Raw genomic sequence first — 24,331 nt, forward strand, 5'->3', positions numbered from 1 at the left:
ACAATTTGCAGGCTTTATCTCATTTAAATATCACATTGATGTAGCCATTATTTTCCCCATTTTAGTCCCATGGACTGAAACAGATAATACCTGTCCATAACCAGGAAGGGACAGAGGCAGAGTTTGAGCTGGTTCTGGTTGACTCTAGAACCTGTGGCTTAGAGTCTGAGCTGCCCTGATTTGGTCATCTGTGGTGACTGTGTAAGAATGGTGATGGGACGTTCGTCCCTGCCTGCAGCACCAGGCATGTGCCCCAGGACAGTCGCATCAATCCATTGGTATTAAAATATTCAAATTTCTATTTGTATTAGTTGTTATCTTATAAAAATAAAGACATAGAATTGTACTAATCTTTAATTGCAAATGATTTAATTGCAAACAGTTGCCCTGGCAACATCATTTAGTTAGCACAGAAAGTAGTTTATGATTAAAAGCGAGACTCTCAGAATCAGCAAACCCGTTCTGTCATTTTGCAAATGTTAAAAATAATACATTGGAGAGAACAAACATTTTTGTGAAAGTAATAAATAACAATGTCATTAATATTACTAATTGATTTAAATATTTGCCTTATTTTTAATTTTGTGTATGTTTGGTATGTAAAAATGCTTATATAGGGGTTACTAAAAAAATATTTATAATATCAGAGGTGCGCCGTTCAAAAAGTTGAGAGATTGTGTTGCCCTTGTCAACATGAGGGCAGCCTCTTCTGGCAGCTGTTACAAACTCAGGTATCTACACCTGTCCAGCATGAGAAGAACCAGGTGTGGGCTGCTCTGCAGTGGAGAATTCATGTACTATTTAAAGGCGGCAACCACTGCTCATGTCCCACCAATTGTTGTCACGTGGAAGCGTGGGCCCAGGGTTGCCAGGTTCATTTTTTTAGAGATGTCAGTAATCTAAAATTTGTATGTGAAATCCCCAGATTCTTCATGTTGGTATCTGGTCCAGTTGTTAAATAGACCTCTGTGTGTGCCAAGCAAAGCCATACGATGTGTGTGGACTGTTTCTGGTCCCAGGGCTGACTGTGTAGGTCGTGTATTCTAAGGCCACAGGAATAGACCTGGCACAGGTACTGTGCAGTTTTCTTTGTGACAGGAAATCCCTGCCTAAGGAATTGGGAAGCTATTCTTTTTAGAGTGTCCAGTCCTGTCCCATTTTGTTGAAGACTGATTTTCAATGTATTCGTTCTTCCTTTGCCAGTGTTACTATTGAGAAGCCAGGAGTTAGGTGACGAAAGCCATACTAATGCTTGTGGTGACGGCAGCGGATGGTAGAATCCTTCTTAGAAGGAAACTTCTTAGTAGGACCAAAGGTAAAGCAGCCAAAAAATGGTGAAACATTCTGAAGGATGACTTGACTTTTCCTTGGCAATCATGTGTGGACACCTAAATTATTTGATAATTCCTCTTTCCTGTTTGTTTTTAATGATGCTTTAGACATTTGCTTCATTTCTATAGTACGGACCTTCATGTGGCCTTCAGTATAAACAATCTGTGGTATTCTATGCCTGCTATGTTTGTACTTCTCTTTTTAAAAATTTTATTTGTTTTAATTGAAGTCTAGTTGATTTACAATGCTGTGCCAATCTCTGCTGTTCAGCAAAGTGAACACATATATAGTGAACACATATATACATATATAGTGAACACATATATACACATATAGACATTCTTTTTTTAAATATTCTTTTCCGTTACAGTTTATCACAGGAGATTGAATATAGTTCCCTGTGCTATACAGTCAGACCTTGTTGTTTATCCATCCTGTATATAATAGTTTACATCTGCTGATCCCAAACTCCCAGCCCTTAGTTTTGAAGATATCAGTTTCTGGTGCACTCCAGGGGACAAGGGTGGGAGAGGGCGAATGGGAATAGCTTACTGAAAATTATTGAAACAGAAGAGACTCAAGAAAAGTGAAAGCTGGATGGATGAAGATGGAGCCAATAGATATATCACCAACAGGAATCAAATCCCATTGCAGCATGTTAATTAATTCACTCTGGAGGAAACTTCCTCTTGTTTCCTGCCACTAACCTTTCTATCACCAAACGCCTGAATAGTTAGCATATTACGCTAAGAAGAACATAGACCCAGGAGGCAGAAGACCTCAGTGGGGCTTTCCCACCTTGAGCAGTTTCTGAGTCTCAGTTTCACCAGGTTTGAAGGGAAAATCTGAAACTTAATGTGCCCCATTCACTGTGGGGTGTGAGGGTCAAACAAGATACTGAGTGTGATAGCACGTCGCATATGGCTCCATGCTGAGCCTGCCCTGAGAGATCACCATTGTTGTCAAGCCTGCAAGGTACAGCATTTCGCATCAAAAAGACTGTCTTAGGAGCTCCATGATCTAAGTTTGAGTGCGGAGCCAGAGCATCCTCTAGACATTGCAGAGAGTACGTTCACACCTCCACGGCGGTTCACTGCAGGTTGGGGAGCAGCAACTGAAGCCTACTGAACTGAGTAATGATCTTCCTGCAGACCTGGCTCTGGATGTGTTCCCCAGAACTGCTAGAGTTTCTCCGGGTAGGTAGCACTGAGTTTCCCCCAGAGAGATGATTGTTTCTTTGTCTGGCTCCCTCAACAGACTCTGAGGTCCTCAAGGGAAGAGGCTATGTGTGGTATTTATGATTTCACAGAAGAAGGTGGAAGAAAGAGTCAATATTGCATAGTAGGAGAAACAGAGTATTTGGCATTAGACAGACCTGTACTGGAATCTCAACTCAATCATGTAGTATCCTACATGGCCTATACTTTTGCTTTTCTTATGTGTAAAATGGAGAGAGTAAGTCATACTTCTGGGCATTTAGTAGACATGGAAGAAATATTCATTCTCTTCCTTCTTTGCATTTCATCACCTAATCTCTGGACTCATGATAGATGGTGTGTGTGTGTGTGTGTGTGTGTGTGTGTGTGTGTGTGTGTGTGTGTGTGTGTGTGTGTGTGTGTGTGTGTGTGTGTGTGTGTGTGTGTGTGTGTGTGTGTATTCATGCTGTTAGGTAGGAGACTTTAGATAAATTACTTCTCTCATTGGGCCTCAATTTTCCTTTGTTTAAACAGATGGTCATTGGACTCAGAGTTTGCAAACTGAGAGCTTGAATTCAATGAAAACTTATTTTCTGTGCCCTGTCCAGTGTTGGCCTAACTGGTGTTTTAAAAAAATAAAATTAACTTTACAGGCAGACTTAACCAGTGAACCTTCAACGGAGTGAAGGAATAGTCTTTGCTGGGATTCCACCATGGCTGGAGCTAAGTAACAGCTGCTCCCAATAGGCAGGGCATGTACTCTCACCAGTTTACTAAAGCCTGGGCTACATCGTTCACTTATTTTGCCTGCCTGGATTCTGTTAATCTTTGGAATGTATGACCTTGAATATGGTAGCATATAAAAATTCCATTCCTCTGTTCCCTTGTGACTCAGTGATTTCTAAGCATGTGGAATTTCGACAAACTTAGCTATTACCAATACTACAATGGCTAACCCACACAATTGGAAAGAGCTGTTGTTTCTCTATAGGCCCTGAAAAGGGACAGATGACAAATGACCATAGGCAATGATATTATCCTCTAATCCGTTTCTGAGTGATTTTCACCCCATGTAATCTACTCTATCAGTAGTCTGTCTTCTCTAGACCTCTAGATACCTAAATGGACTCTCAAGTTGAATGGCTGTTTGTTTGAAGCAAGATGACTCGTTTTCTTTGTTTCCACTCCTAGTTACTTGGTCCCGGCTCTGAGCTTTCCAGATCATAGATTCTCAGGCGGACTCGCAGGGCCAGCTCTGGCTCTGGACCCTTTGTGAACAGCATCAGCCCAGTAAAGACATTTTCAGACCAAATGCGTCCAGGATACTGTGGCACTAGAGCCAGAAAAAGCAGCAGAAATGTTCTTTAGAGATCTTAAATTCACGTCCTTCTATCTGTTTAACAGTATGCTTGAATTTTCTCTTCTGAATTTCTTCTCCAACTCACGGAATAGAAAAAGAGACACTTTTCTTTCTCCCCTTCCAAAAACACCAATTACAAAACTTTGTGAATTTGACAAATAAAGGCTTTTACTTTTTTTCCAAAATAACTTTTTCATTATTATGGTTGCTTGTCTGCCATTAAACAATATAAAAGAATTTTTTCTTTGGGTGTAATCAGATGGTGACAGAAATATGGTGAAGTTTCTAAAGGACTGACTTATTTCAACATTTCCTTTTTTATTGGAGCCTGAAGCCTCTCTGTTTTATTTGGAGGTAAATTATCTTATTTATCATGTCTGCATAAATACCTCCACCATGAATAATGCAGACTATTGGAATACTCAACGAAAAACATGTGGACCTGTTCTGAAAGGAATAGGTTTAACATCTTGCAGGAATAAATTAAAAACCAACTTGTGTTCCACCTTTTAAGCGAGAAAATAAAGCATTGTTCAGGATGGTTTCTCTGCTGTCTTAACCAAGGATTCTTAAGGCCATAAAGATACTTAGGATTAGGTATAATGAATGGCATAAGGGGAAAAGGTTAAAACATAGCCGTTTCAGTTTCCTGGTCACGTCAGGCAGACCTGCAATTTGGTAAGAGTGACGGTGTGACCTACTGAAAGGGAGACTAGCCTACTGAAGTTTTAAAATCAAAAACAAGTTCAAATCTTACCATACCATGCACTAGCTAGCTTTATAGAAATTATTTGCTCTCTTTTGAGCTTGGTTTTCTTATCTACAAAAGAGGGATAAAAGTATTCTATTGGTTAGTTGTTGCTTGTGGCTGCAAGTAACAGAACACTCAAGTAATTGTGACTTAATAATAAAATCCTGAATTAAGTTTCATGACATAAATCTGGCATTATGTAGCTGCAGGGTTAGTTCAGAAGGCTAGTCTGGTGTGCCTGTAATTTTACTGGATTTTCTCTCATGGGACCAAGATGGCTGCACTCCCCATCGTCAAGTCCTCCGTCAGGGCTGCTACATGGAATGGATATGCCAGGAATTCTGTCGTTCCACCATGAAAGGCAACCCCATTCTTACTTCCAGCCCCAGCAGACTTCCCCTTACTTCTCATTAGTCAGAACTTGGTCACATGCCCTTATCTAGATAAACCACTGGGAAAGGCGACAGGGATAGCATTATGACCATAGACCTGTGGTTCTCAAAGTATGGTTGTTAGGAAGATTCTGGTAAGCTTGTTCAAATACAAATTGCTGGGTTCTACCCCCAGAATTTCTGGTTCAGTATGCTGGGGTAGGGCCTGATAATTTTCATTTCTAGTGTGTTCACTGCTAGTTAATGCTGCTAGCTTGAGGATTACTCTTTGAAAACCTGTTATTTAGATCGAGTAATTCCACCCCTGGGGCTGGGATATGGGCTTCCTCTTTTCTGAGATTAAGGAACCACTACCCTTTATGTAAACAACTCAAAGTTCTACCAGAAGGGAATGGAAGGTGGTGTATCGGTCACAATCTAGCAGTTAAACAAAAACCTCAGCAGGTAATTCAATGGAGGTAGTTTAATAGAGTGAATTATTTACAAAGGTGTTAGATGAGCTTAATGAGCAATTGGGGGAAGCAGGAGCGACCTAGAGATTAGCATTGCAGGAGCCACTCCCCCTGCTTGGGCTGGAAAGGTATAGCCCTTGTCAGAGATGCTACCAAAGGTAGAGAGGGTGGGAAGAGATGTCCTGCTTCTCTCTTCCTCCCTCACTCCTAAGTCTCACCAATGCCCCCAGTCAGCCACACCTAGCTGAAAGCCAGTTGACAAAAGGGTCTGAGGAATACTACTCTCTGGAGTCAACAGAGGAAAGGTAGGTACTGAATTGACAGCAAACAGATGAATGACTGGTACAAGGGGCTGAGAGAATGGTTGGCAAGGAGTCAGCTGCAAATGCTTGCTGTGTATAAGACTGACAGAAGCATTCAAAAACATATTTAGAGTAGTTAACAGCATGCATGTTACAAAACAAGATCTCGGTAAATGGTGATGATGATGAGCAACAATGACAATGATGATAATGATGGAATGAAGTGATTCCCAGAGAATTGCCAGAACACATTATGTCCCCTTTACTAGTGTGAAGTGTACTCCGCCATCTTCCCCAGATCCTCAGAGGAATCTTTTACACTTAGTTCATAGAATGACACTGGACGTCTTTCTTTACCTTCTTGCTAACAACAGATACGTATATCAGAAACTTTGATCTGATGCTAAGACGAGAATAGAGAATTGAAAGTGCCCTTTAGACTGAGAAGCATTCCTAAGGGAAAGTTGTAGACTGTCCAAAGTAGGATGGGTTCGTGAGCCAGTATATTCATCTCAGATATGCTGCAGTTGTAAAATAAAACCTTGATTGGTTTTGAACTCAATTCTTAGGTCCAGATACCTCAGGTGAAGCTGACTTTATGTTTTGCTCCAGGGATGGGCTGGTAATCCAGACATGGCCACAGCAATTACTTCAGGACTCAGCAGATGACCAGGTTGAGACCAATGATGCTCAAATCCTAGATTTTTGACAATGCTGTTGATAAAGAATCTCTCTTTTTGATGGATTTAGAACAGCTTAGAACAGCTGGAGAGGCTCTGGTTTAAAGTGAAGCTAGAACAATGAAGAGCAGAGTAACAAGAGGAGGAGTCTGAATGCTGATGATACTGTTTGACTACCTGAATCCCATAGTTTAGAACCCCTGGAGGTTTCAATTAGGTGAGACAGTATGTTTATTTGGGGCTGGAAGTTGTTAAGTGAGGTTAAAGTATAACCTGAAACCGATGGTCCAAGGTTAAAAGGTGTTTCAGCATCAACTTACCATTCAAGTACTCATTCCTGGGCCTCTCTCCACGTACCTGGTCCTTACACCTCATGATTACTGCTTTGTGTTCTCCTAGATCTGTACTTCACAATTACTCCTCCAGCCTTTGCCCTTCACTCTTTCTTTCGTTTTGTTGTTCAGAATCATATTTTTGTATTTCCTCTGGTTCTCAGCATCGAAAATTTACATTTGGCTCTTCTGCTTCAGGTTATGTTAAGAAATACGCCTTCTATTTTAATAGAGTCTTTGAGAGGCCTTGATGTCGACACTGACGCTACCTCACATACTCCAGCCCTGTGGCAGGACCAGATATAGTGTAAAAATCTGTTTGCCTGTCTTTTACTAGCTTCTTACAGTGGAAAGTTAGATCATTGGTCTTAAACTTTTCTTTTTTCTAGTAAGCGCATTACAGCCAAACATTTGTTTCCAGGCGTTGCTGTAGCTGATTCCCGCCAATTTTAACATGTTGTATTTTTATTATCATTCATCATATTTCATATTTTCCCGTAATTTCTTTTTTAATCCATGGGCTTTTGGAAGTGGTGTAGTTTCCTAATATGTTTACTTTTTCTAGATATCTTATTGTTATTTGACTTCTCATTTAATTCTGAAGGTCAGAGAACATACCCTGTAAGAATTCAATCTTTTTAACTTTTTAGAGATTGTTTGATGAACCAGCATTTGTTTTATCTTGATCAACTTTTCATGTGCACTCGCAAAAAAAATATGTATGCTGAAGTAACTGGGTGTCATTTCAGTAAATGTCAATAAGTCTTGTTTAGGTCTTCTACATTCTTACTGATTTTTTGCTGTCTAGTTATTCTATGAATTACCGAAATATGGGTGTTAAAATTTCTGGATTTGTGTATTTTCCCCTTTAGTTCTTTGGCTTTGTTTGATATATTTTGAAGCTTTGCTATTAAGAACTTTCAGTATTTAGGATTGTTATATCTTCCTGATGAGCTGACTCTTTTAGGAAATGCCTTTTTTATCTTTGCTAATTTTTCTTATCTTCAAGCCTATTTTTTTCTGATATAAATATAGCTATTCCAACCTTTAACAGTGTATACATATATCAAATTATCATGTTGTACACTTTAAATATTTTACAATTTTATTTGCCAAGTATCCCTTAATTAAGCTGAAAACTAATACGTATTCCAGCTTTCTTAACATTCATGTGTACATGTTATATCTTTTCCCATACTTCTAAACTGCTTGTACTTTTGTATTTACAGTGCAGCCCTTGAAGACAATATATAATTCGATCTTGCTTTTTTATCTAGTCTGGTAACCTTTGCCTTTAGCTGCGTGAGATACACACACACACACACACACACACACACATTTAATACAGATGTTGATATGGTTGGATTTGGGTTTACCATTTTTCAGTTTCTTTTCTATTTGTCTGGTTTTTTTTGATTGTTTTAATTCCTCTTTTCCCTTTATTGATGCCTTCTTTGGGGTTAATCAAATACTTTTATTTTATTAGGTTTTTTGCTTTTTTAAAATTATTTTTAGTGGTGGTCGTAGGGATTACAATATGAACCTTTAATTTTCAGTCTACTTTGGCTACTGTTTTGCTAGATCAGTATAGTTCTGTTTTTCACAGACTACTTCGAATTAATATCTTAATACTTGAGTATGGTTCCATTTTACCACCCACCTCTCTTGCTATTGTTGTCATTTGTTACATCTACGTACATTCTGAGTCCTACAATAGTGACATAATTTTTGATTTAAAGTTATTTGTATTTTAAAGAAGTTAAGAGACTAAAACAGAGATAATCCATATAGTTTATATATTTTCACCTATATTTATTATTGGTAATGTGCTTCATTTCTTCCACTGGATCTGAGATACCATCTAATTTCTTTTTCCTTCACCCTTAAGAACTTCCTTCAGTGTTTCTTGTAGTGCCAGTCAGCTTCCTATGATCCTGTTTTAGTTTATCTGAAAATATATTTATATTACCATCATTTTTGAAAAACAGTTTTATTGCATCTAGACTTCTGGATATATAAACCATTCACACTTAGTGTGATTGTTGATATGGCTAAAGTCTCTCATCTTGCTATTGGTTTTCTATTTGTCCCATGTGTTCTTTGTTCCCTGTCTACTTTTTTATGTCCATTTTTGCAATGAGTGTTTCATAGGATTGCATTTTATCTTGTTTCCTTATTAGTTATCAATCTTTATTTTGTTACTCTACTGGCTGCTTTTGTATTTATAGTATAACCTTTAACTTATCATAGGCTACCTTTAAGTGCTATTATACTGCCTTACATTTAAGAACCTTACAGTAATACACTTCCATTTCTTCCCTGTTGGACTTTACGCTATTGTTGTACATTTTATTTCACATGTGTTTGAAACCTCCAAATACATTTTTTTTAATAAACAGTCAAAAATCATTTAAAGATATTTAAATAATAAGAAAATAATTTAAAAATAAAAATTTAAATTTTTTGCTAAAAATAATAAAGAAAATAATTTTACAATGCAGACACCATTTGCAGTATTCTTCGGTCTTTTGAGTGCATCCATATTTTCATCTATTATCATTTTCCTTGTGCCTGAAGGACTCCCTTTAAAATGTCATGTAGTACTGAAAGGCTAGCTGTGATATCTTGCAGCTTTTATATATCTGAAAGGTCTTTATTTCACTTCGTCTGTGAAATTTATTTTTGCTATGTATAGGATCCTAAGTTGACAGGTTTTTTTTTTTCATTCTATGCTTTTAAAGCCATTACTTCACTGTCTTTTTCACTTGCATTGTTTCACGAAAGAAATCGGACATTCTTATCTTTGTTCCTCTGCATGTAACATATCTTTTTTTTTTTTTTTTGACTACTTTTTAAGACTTTTTTACTTTATCACTATTTGGAGGAAGTTTGATTATGATGTACCTTCATGTTTTCTTCTTCATGTCTCTTGCACCTGGGGCTCAGTGAGCTTCTTGATTCTGTTTGCTTATAGTTTTTCAATGCCTTTGGACTATTTTTGGCTAATATTCAAGTATTTTTCCTGTCTTCCTGCTCCTTATTCAGGGACTTCAATTACACATGTATTAGACAACTTGATTTTCTCCTATAGTTTGATTCTCTTTTAATTTTTTTAAAGTCTGTTTTTTATTTATATTTTGTTTTGGATAGTTTCTATTTCTGTGTCTTAAAGTTCACTAATCTTTTCTTTTCTAATCTGCCAGTAGCCTCATACAGTGTATTTCTCATCTCATACATTGTAGCTTTTATCTCTATTAGCTTGATTTGGAGATACATGCATGCAGATGGTGTATATATATATATATATGTATACACATATATATAATATTATATTATATATTCTATCTATAATATACAGTTAATATATATAAACTCTTTTCCTGTGTCTATTAACTCTTTTAACATGAATACAGTTATAGTAACTGTTTTAATGTCCTATATTCTAACACCTGTGTCGGTTCTGTTTTGATATCAAATGATTTCTTTCCTCTTCATTTTGAGTTAGATTTTTTTTTCAGACATCCTAATAATCTTTGTTTGAATGCCAGTCAATATTGATTTTACCTTTTGGATACTGGATATTTTTGTATTCCTATAAATATTCCTGAGCTTTCTTCTGGGACACAGTTAAGATACTTATACACAATTATATCCTTTTGGGTCTTGCTTTTAAGATTATTAGTTGAGGCCAATGCTGTGTTTAATATAAGGCTAATTATTCTACAGTACTGAGGCAAGACCTTTTTGTGTGCTCTATCCAGTACTACTCAATGAATTATGGGAATTTTCAGTCTAGCTTGTGGAAGCATGCACTAGTTCCCTCCCTAGGTGACCACCAGATACTGTTGCCTCTAATCCATTCTGATTGTCTTTCTCCAGCTTTGAGTAGTTTCCTGACACTCATTTTCTGATCAGTACTCTGCTGAATACATGAAAGGGACACCCTGCAGGACTCCAGAGTTCTCTCTGTGCAGCTCTTGCCCCTCCACTACTCTGCTCTGCAAACTCTAGCTATCTTGTTCTCTCCATACCCTTAGCTCCATATCCTTAAACCAGGTAATCCACTGGGCTCCTCTTGTGCTCCTCCCCCTTGTACCAGGTCTGAACCTCTCTCAAGGTAGCAAACTAGGGCAATTAATTGCAGGACTCTTCTCATGTGTTTTATGTCTCTCAGGTATCATTCTTCTTAACTGCCTAATTTCCAATATCTTAAAAACCATTTTGTTCATATATATTGTTTGGATTGTTCTTGTTATTTTGGGTGGGAAGGTAAGTCCAGTCCCTGTTATTCAATTTTCAATAAAAGTAGAAGTCTATTTATTTTTCAACTCAGAATCTTTTTATTTCAGTCCTTGAACATATTTCTGTGTTTCTTTAAAGTTCTGTCTACTTTATCCAACATCTGGGTAAGAGTGGGGTTAGTTTCTATTATCTGCTTTTTCTCTTTAGCATGGTCACATTTCTTATTTCTTTAGATGTATAATTTTTTATTGTGTATTGGATAATTATGTTCCTACTTAGTAGAGGTAGAATTTTCCTCTGAAGAGTGCTTATTTTCATTATAGCAGGCAGTTAAATTGGTTAGCCTCAGACTCTAATTTCTGTCTCCTCTGTAGTAGCATTGGCTGAAATCAGTACTCAGCTCTTTCACCTGCATATCTGTTGCTAACGATAAGTTAGATCATCTTTAGGCCTGAAATGGTGCTTAGCCACAGGTGATGCTAAAAAAGAAGTTCCTTCTTCCTCCAAAATATGCAGGAGGCTGTATGGGTTAATGGGCGTATTCTGGAGTCAAGTAGACCTTGGTTTAAATCTCTCTCTGCCACTTTCCAGATGCTTTACCATGGGCACATGATTTAAACATCTAAGCCCCCATTTTCTGTTTAAGGTAATTCAGATTATGTCAGAGCCATTCTGAGAACCAGATGAAGTAGTGAATATAAAGCACTTGTCGGAGGGCCTGACATATAGTAAATTACTAATAGGTAGAAGTTCAAAAATTCTATTTGGTAAGAGAGAAACTATAGCAAGAAACACAGAATATTCTAAAATAGAGTGGATATAAGTTAAATAGGGTAGCAGAACTGTGTTAAAGAGCACAGTAGGAATTCAGCTGATAGAACTGTTAAACACTATAGGAATTCAGAGGAAAGAAAGAGGATTTTTTTGTGGGATTAAAATTTGTGCTTGGATTTTAACTTAAAAAAAAAACAACAACAGTCACTTACAGAGTGGGAAGCATGAAATGAAATTGCACATAGAATATGTGGATACTAAGGTAACCAGGCCAGAGTGTGCCAAGGTTTTGTGCTGAAGAATTCTGAGAAATGAAAGAGAACTGATAGGCAAAGTGAGGTCAGATTATTGACTCTTTGAATGCCTGATGGGAGGTTTTGACAATAACGATCATTTGTAAGTACTAGAAGAGCCGGATATAATAAAATCACAGAATCATAGAAATTTCAGACTGGGAGTGAATGTGACCTAGTTCAATGGTTTTGTTTGTTTGTTTGTTGTTTTAATTATCAATGTGCAACACAGTGAAACTTTAATAGATCTATACTACAGAAATGTATAACTTGCTCAATGGCCACCCCAGGTGGGTCCGTCTGGAGATTCAACTGGTTTGCCTAAGAGAACCTCCATGGAAACTTAGTGCTCTGTTGAGTACTAGTTGAAAAACACTGATATAGTTAAATCTTTGTTTATTGTAAAAATAAAAGAGTTAATGTATTGAGTTGGAAAGTGACTTACTCAAGCTGAATTAGCTATCGAGTGCCAGAATAGCTAGTGTTATTTTAATTAAAATTTTCTGAGCAATTAGATTTGGGAACATCAGCCTTGGGAATTAGATTTGGGAACATCTCCTGTGAATTGGAGAAGACAGTGGTGGAAAGACCAGCCAGGAGATACTGCACTCATTCAGGTCTGAGAAAATAAGGAACTGAGTGTGGTGTTGGCAACAGATCTAGCGAATGGATGCAAAACAGATTTTTAAACCATGTCAAAGGAAGAAGTTTCAATGCATCTCCCTTCCCTTCCTCTGACTTTCCCTCACCCAGAGAATATTCCTTTTGTGCCACTGAATTCCAGGTCCTGCTCTGTCCTCATGTCACCTCATGGGCTTACAACCTAGCAAAGGGCTTGCTGAGAGGATGGATATTTGAGTATAGACTTGGAGGTTGAGACATTAAGCCATGGAGATATCTGAGAGAACATTCTAGACAGAGGAACAGCTTATGTGGACAACATATGCAGCGGCCGGAGCATGTCTGATATGCCTGAGGAGTAGCTGGGAAGTCAGTGTAGCTGTCCTGGCCAGTGTAATCAAAAAGAACAGTGTTTGTTGAACTCAAAGAAGTAAGAGAAGGCAGATCATGTGAGGTTTTGTAAGCCGTTATAACAACTTTGACCTTTTATTCATTGATTGTGAGGAATGAGAGCTGAGACGGAGTACTGGGGAGGAAAATGAGTTTGATACATAGAAAGATATATGTTATAGTAATGCTTTGGGTAGAATGAGTTTGAAATGAAGAGACCTCTGAGATTAGCTTATTCATAGGCAATAGTAAATGTGTGTATGAACTTTTGTAAGAGGTCACATTATAGAGACGTAGATGAGAAACCCTCCAGATTAGAGAGGAGAGTTAAAGTGGGATAAATTGATTCGTTGTAGAAGAATTTGGGAATGATTTGTTCAGAGAATAGTCAAAGAAAAAGAAGCACTTCAGAGATAAAATTAGAAGGGTACAACTCTCTTGTGCCAAGTCAGTAAAGAAAGAGATTTACAAAAGGCAGAGAAGAGCAATATCACCAATGCCACTGATGCTATTATTAATAGCAGGCACCGTTCAGTTTAATGGACTGAACCTAGTTGCTGATCAGCACTTACGAAGAAGAAACAGTAATAATGATGTCACCATATATTCTGTGTAGCAGTTAATTGACTTCCAGAGCTTGTTTATACCTTATTGAAGCTTTGTTTGTGAGGCAGACGAAACATTTATTTTTGTTATTGCAAATTAGATAATGAAGAAACTGAGGTACAAAGTGATCACTTAAACGTGATAACACCATTCAGCTGGTTAGTAGCAGATGAAGACATCAGCCCAAAGCCCAGATCTGCCATCTTGTAGGGAGGTAAAGCTGGAAGAAGACTGAGGTGTGCTACAGCACAGTTCTTTCCTTTTACATGAAAGGAATGGAAGCCTGGAGACTTGGACTGTCTTGGCCTGGACACATAGTTCCTCCATGACCAAGTGGGGATTAGAAATTACAGAATGTTAATGATTGCAGACCTAATGAGTGCCTGCCTAGTTTGGTGGAGTAGCTTTACATTGCTCTCATTCAATCCTTAAGGTAACAATGAGAGCTAGGTAATGTCCTCCTCCTTTAAGAGCCAAGGAAACTGAAGCTGAAAAAAGATAAACAACCTGCTCAGAGACTTCGAACTAGGAAGTCACAGAGCCAGGATTCAAACTCAGGTATATTTGACTACAAAGCTTTGTCTCATTTGCACATTGTCTCAATTCTCGGTTTTCAGCACAAAACCTCCCCTGTAGCTGCCTGCATAATCTTGATAGGTGCTGTTTTTTTCTTGTTTGCTTTTTTTTTTTTTTTTTAAGATTGTGTCTGCATGCTTCTGACCTTAGCACAGTCTTTCCCCTTAATGTGGAAAGGGGTCTATCAAAACAGTTAGGAAACGCTGGCTGTAGCAATAAAGCAGCCCCAAAACGTATAATGGCTCAATAAGATAGAAACATATCTCTGCTCACATAGAGTCCCTGACAGTTTCAGGTCTGTGGAAGGGCTCTGCTCCACTTAGTCATGCATGGAGCCAGACGGACAAAGGCTTTGCCATTTTCAACCTGTGGCTTCCAAGTTTCCTTATACATTAGCCTCCAGTGGGAAGGTGGAAACAGCATGGAGGTTCATATGAGATATTTTTGTGGGCCATATTGGAATTACATTATTTCTAACTTTAGAGCTAGAGCTTAGTCACAAAGCCTCACCCATCTGCAAAAGACATGTAGGCCTCACCCATCTGTAAAGGACCTATGCTCAGGACACACCCTTGGGAGCCCAAGAAGAAAAGATGGAAGAGCTAGACTGTTTTTACCACAGAGCCTTTATTTTTTTTTTTTAATTCAAGTATAGTTGGTTTACTATGTTGTGTTAGTTTCTGGTGTACCGCAACGTGATTCAGTGGGTACACACGCACATGCACACACACATATATTCTTTTACAGATTCCTTTCCATTATAGGTTATACAAGATATGAATACACTTCCCTGTGCTATACAGTAGGTCCTTATCATTTATCTATAGTAGTTTGTATCTGTTAATCCCGAGCTCCTGGTTTATCCCTCCCCTGACCTTTCCCCTTTGATAACCATAAGTGTATCTTCTACGTGTGTGAGTCTCTTTCTGTTTTGTAAATAAGTTCATTTGTATCATTTTTTTTAGATTCCACATATAAGTAGTACTATATAATATTTGTCTTTCTCTGACTTACTTCACTTAGTATGATAATCTCTAGGTCCATCCATGTTGCTGCAAATGGCGTTATTTCATTCTTACTTGTGGCTGAGTAGTGTTCCACTTTATACACACACACACACACACACACACACACACACACACACACCACCTCTTCTTTATCCATTCATCTGTTGATGGACACTTAGGTTGTTTCCATGTCTTGGCTATTGTAAGTAGTGCTGCTATGAGCATTGGGGTGCATGTATCTTTTCGAATTAAAGTTTTCTCTGGATATATGCCCAGGAGTGGGATTGCTGGATCGCCACACTGTCTTCCATAGTGGCTGCATCAATTTACATTCCCACCAACAGTGCAAGAGGGTTCCCTTTTGTCCACACCATCTCCAACATTTATTATTTGTAGACTCTTTGATGATGGCCATTCTGACCAGTGTGAGGTGATACCTCCATGTAGTTTTGATTTGCCTTTCCACAGAACCTCTCTTTTTCATTTATTTGTCTCTTTAGTTTCCCTCAAGTATTCTGATGTATGCTATGTTCAGTACAGTCCTGGAACTCAGCAAATATTAGATAATAATCAGGTTTGTGTTCACTGTACTTGTGGCAATTTATGGTTTTGCTTTACTTCCTTAAAGTCATGTAACGTTTTTTGGGAGGAGAGAATCCAGTTTTATGGCGTGTATATTATAGATTCATAGATTCTATCACTGAATGTTTTGCAATATTACAATTGTCTCAAAATACAAATGAACATCAGTGTCTTATAGTTTTCTGCATATAGGTCTTCTGTCTCCTTAGGTAGGTTTATTCCTAGGTATTTTATTCTTTTTGTTGCAATGGTAAATGGGAATGTTTCCTTAATTTCTCTTTCAGATTTTTTGTCATTAGTGTATAGGAATGCAAGAGGTTTCTGTGCATTAATTTTGTATCCTGCTACTTTACCAAATTCATTGATGAGCTCTAGTAGTTTTCCAGTAGCATCTTTAGGATTCTCTATGTATAGTATCATGTCATCTGCAAACAGTGACAGCTTTACTTCTTCTTTTCTGATTTGGATTCCTTTTATTTGTCTTCTCTGACTGCTGTGGCTAAAAGTTCCAAAACTATGTTGAATAGTAGTGGTGAGGGTGGACAACCTTGTCTTGTTCCTGATCTTAGAGGAAATGATTTCAGTTTTTCACCATTGAGAACAATGTTGGCTGTGGGTTTGTCATATATGGCCTTTATTATGTTGAGGTAAGTGGAGAGATATACCATGTTCTTGGATTGGAAGAATCAACATTGTGAAAAATGACTGTACTTACCAAAGCAATCTACAGATTCAGTGCAATCCCTGTCAAATTACCAATGGCATTTTTCACAGAACTAGAACAAAACATTTCCCAATTTGTATGGAAACACAAAAGACCCTGAATAGCCAAAGCAATCTTGAGAAAGTAAAACGGAGCTGGGGGAATCAGGCTCCCGGACTTCAGACTATACTACGAAGCTACAGTCATCAAGACAGTATGGTACTGGCACAAAAACAGAAATATAGCTCAATGGAACAGGATAGAAAGCCCAGAGATAAACCCATGCACATATAGTCACCTTATTTTGATAAAGGAGGCAAGAATATACAATGGAGAAAAGATAGCCTCTTCAATAAGTGGTGCTGGGAAAACTGGACAGCTACATGTAAAAGAATGAAATAAGAACACTCCCTAACACCATACACAAAATGGATTAAAGACCTAATGTAAGGCCAGACACTATCAAACTCTTAGAGGAAAACATAGGCAGAACACTCTATGACATAAATCACAGCAAGATCCTTTTGGACCCACCTCCTAGAGAAATGGAAATAAAAACACAAATAAACAAATGGGACCTAATGAAACTTCAAAGCTTTTGCACAGCAAAGGAAACCATAAACAAGATGAAAAGACAACCCTCCGAATGGGAGAAAATATTTGCAAATGAAGCAACTGACAAAGGATTAATCTCCAAAATTTACAAGCAGCTCATGCAGCTCAATATCAAAAAAACGAACAACCCAATCCAAAAATGGGCAGAAGACCTAAATAGACATTTTCCATACCATAATTCAAAAAGAGTCATGTACCACAGTGTTCATTGCAGCACTATTTACAATAGCCAGGACATGGAGGCAACCTATGTGTCCATCAACAGGTGGATGGCTAAAGATGTGGCATATATATATATATATATATATATATATATATATATATATATATATATATATACACACAATGGAATATTACTCAGCCATAAAAAAGAAACGAAATTGAGTTATTTGTAGTGAGGTGGATGGACCTAGAGTCTGTCATACAGAGTGAAGTAAGTCAGAAAGACAAAAACAAATACCATATGTTAACACATATATATGGACTCTAAAAAAAAAAATGCTTCTGAAGAACCTAAGGGCAGGGCAGGAATAAAGATGCAGACGTAGAGAATGGACTTGAGGTCACAGGGAGGGCGAAGGGTAAGCTGGGACGACGTGAGAGAGTAGCATGGACATATATACACTACCAAATGTAAAATAGATAGCTAGTGGGAAGCAGCCGCATAGCATAGGGAGATCAGCTCGGTGCTCTGTGACCACCTAGAGGGGTGGGATAGGGAGGGTGGGAGGGAGATGCAAGAGGGAGGAGATATGGGGATATATGTATATGTATAGCTGATTCACTTTGTTATAAAGCAGAAACTAACACACCATTGTTAAGCAATTATACTCCAATAAAGATGCTAAAAAAATAATTAAAAATATATAAATTTTTAAAAATGCAAATGAACATTTTTAAAGATCCAGAAATCGTCTCTCAGTCCTAACCAGTGACCTGGTTACAAGGTAATATTAATTTTTTTCTGTCTTCTATTTTTAAGCAGTAATATAGAGTCCAAAGTTAATATCCTATACCATAGGAGAAACAGTAGCTTTTGCTTAAGGGTGTTTTTTGTTCATCACACCTATGAAGTTTGATCTTGTTATTCCTGATCTACAGATCAGAAAGCAAAAATTTGGAAAATTCTAAACAATACACTAGTGTGTTGTTGGGCAGGAGTTTGAAGTCGTATTTGTGTGCAAAGCCAGTGTTCTCAACCATGGTTATGTGTTTACATTCCAGTTGCACTGACAGACTCTAAGTGTCTGGAGTACAGGGACCTTATCTTTTTCATCTCTTTATCATAGGGTGGAATATACCTTCATACAAGTATGCTCAATAAACTTCTGTTGAATGAATGAAAGCATCAAAAGTTTTTCTCATGGCTCAACCTACAAATCCCTAGAAAAGATATAATCAACTATTTAACTGTGAACTTTAACCAATTAATATGAAATACAAAAGTATCTCCTTGGAAATAAACTTTGAGAACAACTTTATTTTGTAAATTTTCAAATAGCAAATCTGAGAGAGAGGAGATCAGATGAAGGAAGAGATTCATCCAAGTCAAGAAACTAGAATTTTGCAAGAATCCAAGGATGTGTTTGCCAGTGACTTTTGATAGCAAATTCACTGTACATTCCAAATAGGGTTAAACGTGTTGTTTAGGACACATCCTATGGAAAAACCTTGGGTTGTCCTCTGTTTTTCATGCTGAATAAAAAACTCGAAAGTACAAGTGGGATTCTTGATTGAAGGCAACTTTAACTGTGTGTCTTTTGTTGCCTTAAAATCTCTAAAGATTAGACTCAGAAGCAAAGTCTTAAAAACTATATAGTGTCTTTTAGACACTATAAAGTGTCTTTTAGGTAAATAAGATATAAAGATTAAACTAACCCCATAATATTTAATTTTGCGAATTGACATTGTATCTTTGTGATTTGCAAATAGCAGGAACTCTTGTGGTACTTTGAGTCTCTATTACAGCACTTTTTCATTGTTCCTTATGTTCGGTCCATTGTCATTTATTTTTTCATTCATTCATTCCCACAGACTTGTATTGGGTACTTTCATATTGCTTGACATTCACTTATTATTCCAAGAAATGTAAACCTAAGATGTTGTCTCTATTCTTGGAAAGTCTGCATTTGAGGGATGGACACAATAGGGAGATACTGCTGTGCTTAAATAGATGTGTGTGTCCATAGTGAGGCATTAGGGAGGGAGGGCCTGTATGTCTGGAGGAGTTGGAGTAGGTGATATCAGTTAGGGTTTGAAGGATGAGTGTGTGTGTTATATACCTCTTCCTCTTGTTTGAGAGCTCCTGGGTTTCAGGAATCACATCTTCTTCACTTTTGCATCTGTTTTGCAACTGCCACAATACAAATAGCATCCTTGACATGTATTTTCAGCTCAGCCAATATTTAGAGAATTGAATAAATACATTATCTTGGTGTAAATCTTCCTTTCTCCATTCATCAATGACATGATGTGATAGAAGAGTGACAAGTACGGGTTCTAGCTCATTCCGAACCTGGTTTCACCATATGTTAGCTATTTGACCTGGGCTATCATGTGATTCATTATGTAGCAGACACTTGGATACAAAAGTGAATACTATAGGTTCCACTGTCAAGAATCCTCCAACATCTCTTGTTTCCTCTGCTACATTTTCAGGTCTGTGCTGAGATTTAAACTGAGATTTAAACAAAATCCTAGGATTTGTTATAGGAAGGAAAAATGATTTTTTTATTTGTCTGTTTCCTTTGCAATGTCTGACACCATGTGATGCACCCAGGCTCACTGTGATTTATCAGAATTCCTTGAGAAAGGGGGCCGGATTCCATGGTGAACTCACAGAGACCCCGTTCCTGGAGCATCTGTTTTGTTTGTTTGCCCGTAGCAAGTGCTGACTGGGAGAAACATATCTCTTAGGACAAAGGCAGCCACAAGCCATTTAACAGTTTTTAAAGTCCCCAAAGTATCACTGAAAAGCCTCCACGTGTTTTCTGTATTTGGGTATGTGGTTGTTGCTTTTAATACTACTGCGACTATACAGAAGAAATAGCCAGTTTTACGAACACGATGAAAATATAAGCACCTCTCAAGTACAGCCTGGTCTCGTATAAAATGAAACTGTTGGCTTCAGTTATAGACCTGGCCCACGAAAGAGAAATGTGCAGCCTTGTTTGCATGTGCTATTGTGTGATGAGCCCTGGTTATTCCCAGTGAAGCCCCAGAATCTGCTGTGTGCAGTGCAGCTCCCAGGCAAGGAACACCTCCACTACTTTTCTAATTTTCAGTATAAGCCAGGAATACCCCAGTGTCTCTGGGGTAATTGCAGATGTATAATTTGACTGGTTGTATTCACTCCCTATGAGTCTTCCATGCTACACAGATAACTTATATCCTGCTGGATCGTGGAAGCTTTTACTAGTTTCTCTTATTTCATTTTGGGAATAAAAATATCTGTGAATTGAAAAAAAAATATTTGCACATCATTCAGTATTCCCACCTAGAAATTTCCTGTAGAATTGAGAGCAGGAGGAATTATTTGTAAGATGTTCAGATAATTTATCCTCCAAACTGAGTTGGTTTTGAGAGTGAAAGAGGCAGCAGGTGACAATGAGACCAACCAGGACATATGATTTCTATGGTTATTTGAGAAGTTTTGCTTTTGTATGTCCTGGTTTCCTGACACTAACTGTGGCTAGATGGTTGTTACCTAAGTATTGTCATTAGTCTAGAAATCACAGAGTCTGTGGGGAATCATGACAGACTTTCTGGAAGCTTTGGAAATAGATGTCTGAGGCAAAACTTGTTGCTGCTTCGTTACAGAGAGTTATCTTTCAGCCTCTCATAGAGAAGTTATCTCTGAAAATCAGTCTTCTAGTTATGTCTGTTCCTCTTGGTGACCTATATTTAGAAATAACCAAACTGACTTCATAACTTAGGGCCCGGTCCTTCCCCTCTGTGAGACATGGCCTCAAGTCCCTTCTCTGTTTCAATTTATGAACATTTTAGTGATTCAAGGTGTGTCCCACTGAACCACACACCTGTAAAATTTCAGAAATGAAAACATAGTTGTTGAAATTTTATTGTTTGGAGATTTATAATAAATGCACACACAACCTGACTGCTATAGCTGAAGGTGCTATAGAAGCACTAGGTCCTGTGGCCTGATTGCATTTAGAAAGCTGAGGGATGCTGTATGTCAAAGGACTGCATGAACTTAATGACACAGCCATAGAGGAAGAAGATGGCAGTTGGCAGAAAAAGGCCAGGATGGAGTTGCCCAGAATAAAGAGCTGCACCTTTCCTCTCTTTACTTGGCTGGAATGCTATGAGATGAGACTGGCAGGTTTCAAACTACGTTCACAGCCTTGTGCACAACTCGGGACTTTTCAGTATAATAGATACACTGGTAGTTGACGCCTACAGCACGGCACTGCTGAACAGGACTCCGAAGTGCGTTGTATCCATTATGTGTTATATCTTAGTATTAATTAAATTTCTATTTGTATAAGACTGCTGTAGTTCAGGTGTTTCTAGGAGGACTAGGGGGGGATTCCTGCAATGGCTATATTCCAAGAAATAATTGCCTGGAGAGATTCTGTAAGATGAGCTGAGCCTGGCATGACGACTGACAGCTCATCTTTCCTTCAGCTCAGAGGCAAGCCTTTGGGCTAGAGAATCCAGGCATTTGCTGATTCTAAGAAGCCAGATTCTAGAGCAAATAGAGCCCAGAAAACTTCTTTTCATCAGGCACGATTGAAGAATGAGGAGCTCTGATTGACGATCACAAATCAAGTCCTTAAGTGAATCAGCAGTTTTAGAAAGAATTAGAACAGTGGTTCTCAAACTGTGCTCCCCCAAAACTTAGTTTCACAAGATATTATCCAAAGAAAAAGCATTTCTCTGCCAAATAAATTTGGGAAACAGTGCATATTATGATTCTGCTAAGTTTTGCAGGGCATATAAAGATGATAAGTCTCTGAGACTGAAATCTATAAAACATTAGTGTAACACTATTTAACCTAGAGTTTCCTGAACTTATTTGTTCACAGGTATTTTCAGAGAATACCAAATAATATCTGGGATTACTATACTGAAATCATTGAAGCAGAGAAGAGTCATATACTCTGAATAACAAAACTGTGCCAAACATCCTCAATTTGGTTTCTGGTGATTCAGAAACTAACACAGCATGTGCCGTTAGGAATGTCTTCATGACCATCAGTTCTCATTCATTGTTCAATTTATGAGAAAGCAACCAAAAAACGAAGCTTTCAGTTTGTTTGTTTGGATTCTAGAAAAAAAAGATGGGATACAGTTTTTCCTGTAACTTTCTTTTAGGTGACTAACCAGTTTTAATTGATATGTTGACATGAGCATGTTTTAGGTGTTTATTGAAAGGTTAGTGTCAAAAGAAATTAATGTCCTGGTGGGCTTGTGTTTTTCTCTGAGGCAGATATTGATGAATGTACAGAGGGGATCATTGAGTGCCACAACCATTCCCGCTGCGTTAACCTGCCAGGGTGGTACCACTGTGAGTGCAGAAGCGGTTTCCATGACGATGGGACCTATTCACTGTCCGGGGAGTCCTGTATTGGTAAGCAGCTTTCAGCCATGCCCTCCATCCATCTAGACCTTTGCAGGAGGGGCAGCCTGCTTTGGTAGTCTGTTCAGCTCCCAGTGTTAAGATATGACCCCTCACTGGTTAAACTCATCAGTTTTCAAATTTCCTCCCTCTGCAATTCAGGGATCAGGGCAGGGATTAGGCAGTGCAGGGTTTTAGAACTATTATACAGAAACTGGGGCAGTCAGAGGACAAAGCCTGGGTCTGTAGTCTGTGGCTTTTAGTTCTTTCTGAAGGAAACCACGACTTGCTGGAATTTTTCACAGTTTAAGATACAGCTGTGGGAGAAAAGGAAATATTGAGGGACTTAGAAAGTTTAGTTTAAATCTCGGCTCTTGTACTACAAAAGTCACTGTACCTCTCTGAGCCTTCTCCTGTGAATACATAAAAAATGTGGATAATAATGCACATATATTATTAGATTTAAATGGGATACCATAATATTTAAGGATTATAAGCTTTGGATTGATGCACAAATATGATAGAGTCAAATTAACCTTATTATCGTTGCTATTACCACTGCTGTCATCTTTGCAAGGTCTCCTTTAATCACTTTTCCGCTTGCAGTTCTGTTAACTGCTGAACAGAGGAAGTTAACAGATGGAGTTCTTCCCCTTCAAGACCTTATACCTTTCACAAAATCCAAACAACTGATCAAAAATGTAATCATTTCAGGGGCTTCCCTGGTGGCGCAGTAGTTGAGAGTCCGCCTGCCAGTGCAGGGGACACGGGTTCGTGCCCCGGTCCGGGAAGATCCCACATGCCGCGGAGCAGCTGGGCCCGTGAGCCACGGCCGCTGAGCCTGCGCGTCCGGAGCCTGTGCTCCGCAGCGGGAGAGACCACGGCAGTGAGAGGCCCGCGTACCGCAAAAAAAAAAGAAAATGTAATCATTTCCATGAGAACCTTGGCCAATCCAGTTATTTCATGTCATGTGGACTCAGCTGAATTCTTAATGCTGATTTGGACAGACCCAGAGGGCAAGCATTCTGACCATGGGTTCTCAAAGTTCAGAATGCTGAATTCAAAAATGGAAATTTGACTTTGCTCTCTGCATATCTGCATCTTATTTTTTCTAAAGGTTGCTCCTGAGAACCAGTCAGTGTTTTTTACAACTTTTCCCCTAAGATTGCAGAGATGAACTGGGGGACAATAGGCACATGGCATGAATTGTCCATTGCAATGTCAGCATTACTGTTGAGAGGCACGCAGTGTAGTTGTTAGAGGCATAGACCCTTGAGCCAGACTCCCTGAAGTCAAATTCCAGCTCTGCCATTACTAAGTAGGTTGCGAGGTCTTAACTAAACTCGACCTCATTTGTCTCATCTATAAAATGGAAACGTCATCTTCCCGCATATTCAGCCCTCTGCCCCACGTCTATCCGTGTTTCTTTTATTGTTAAAACGATGATTTGCAACCTCAGGGAGAGGTTTGCCTCTATCCTGGGTCTTCATATACTTCCTTTACACGTGGCCAGGAACTTCTGTATGTGCACAACTCAGAGTAAA

General features: G+C 38.4%; 1 protein-coding gene across 2 annotated transcripts in view; it reads left to right on the plus strand.

Annotated features, from left to right (window-relative positions):
• NELL1 (neural EGFL like 1) overlaps window positions 1-24,331 on the plus strand; it is an 869,596-nt gene that overhangs the window by 773,810 nt on the left and 71,455 nt on the right. For both annotated transcript variants that reach the window (XM_019947892.3, XM_019947894.3), the window contains one exon: window positions 22,659-22,799. In XM_019947892.3, coding sequence (XP_019803451.2) covers window positions 22,659-22,799 — 141 coding nt within the window. The remainder of the gene's footprint in view (window positions 1-22,658; window positions 22,800-24,331) is intronic.

This window comes from Tursiops truncatus, chromosome 8 (assembly GCF_011762595.2).
Source record: "Tursiops truncatus isolate mTurTru1 chromosome 8, mTurTru1.mat.Y, whole genome shotgun sequence".
Classification (NCBI taxonomy): Eukaryota; Metazoa; Chordata; class Mammalia; order Artiodactyla; family Delphinidae; genus Tursiops; species Tursiops truncatus.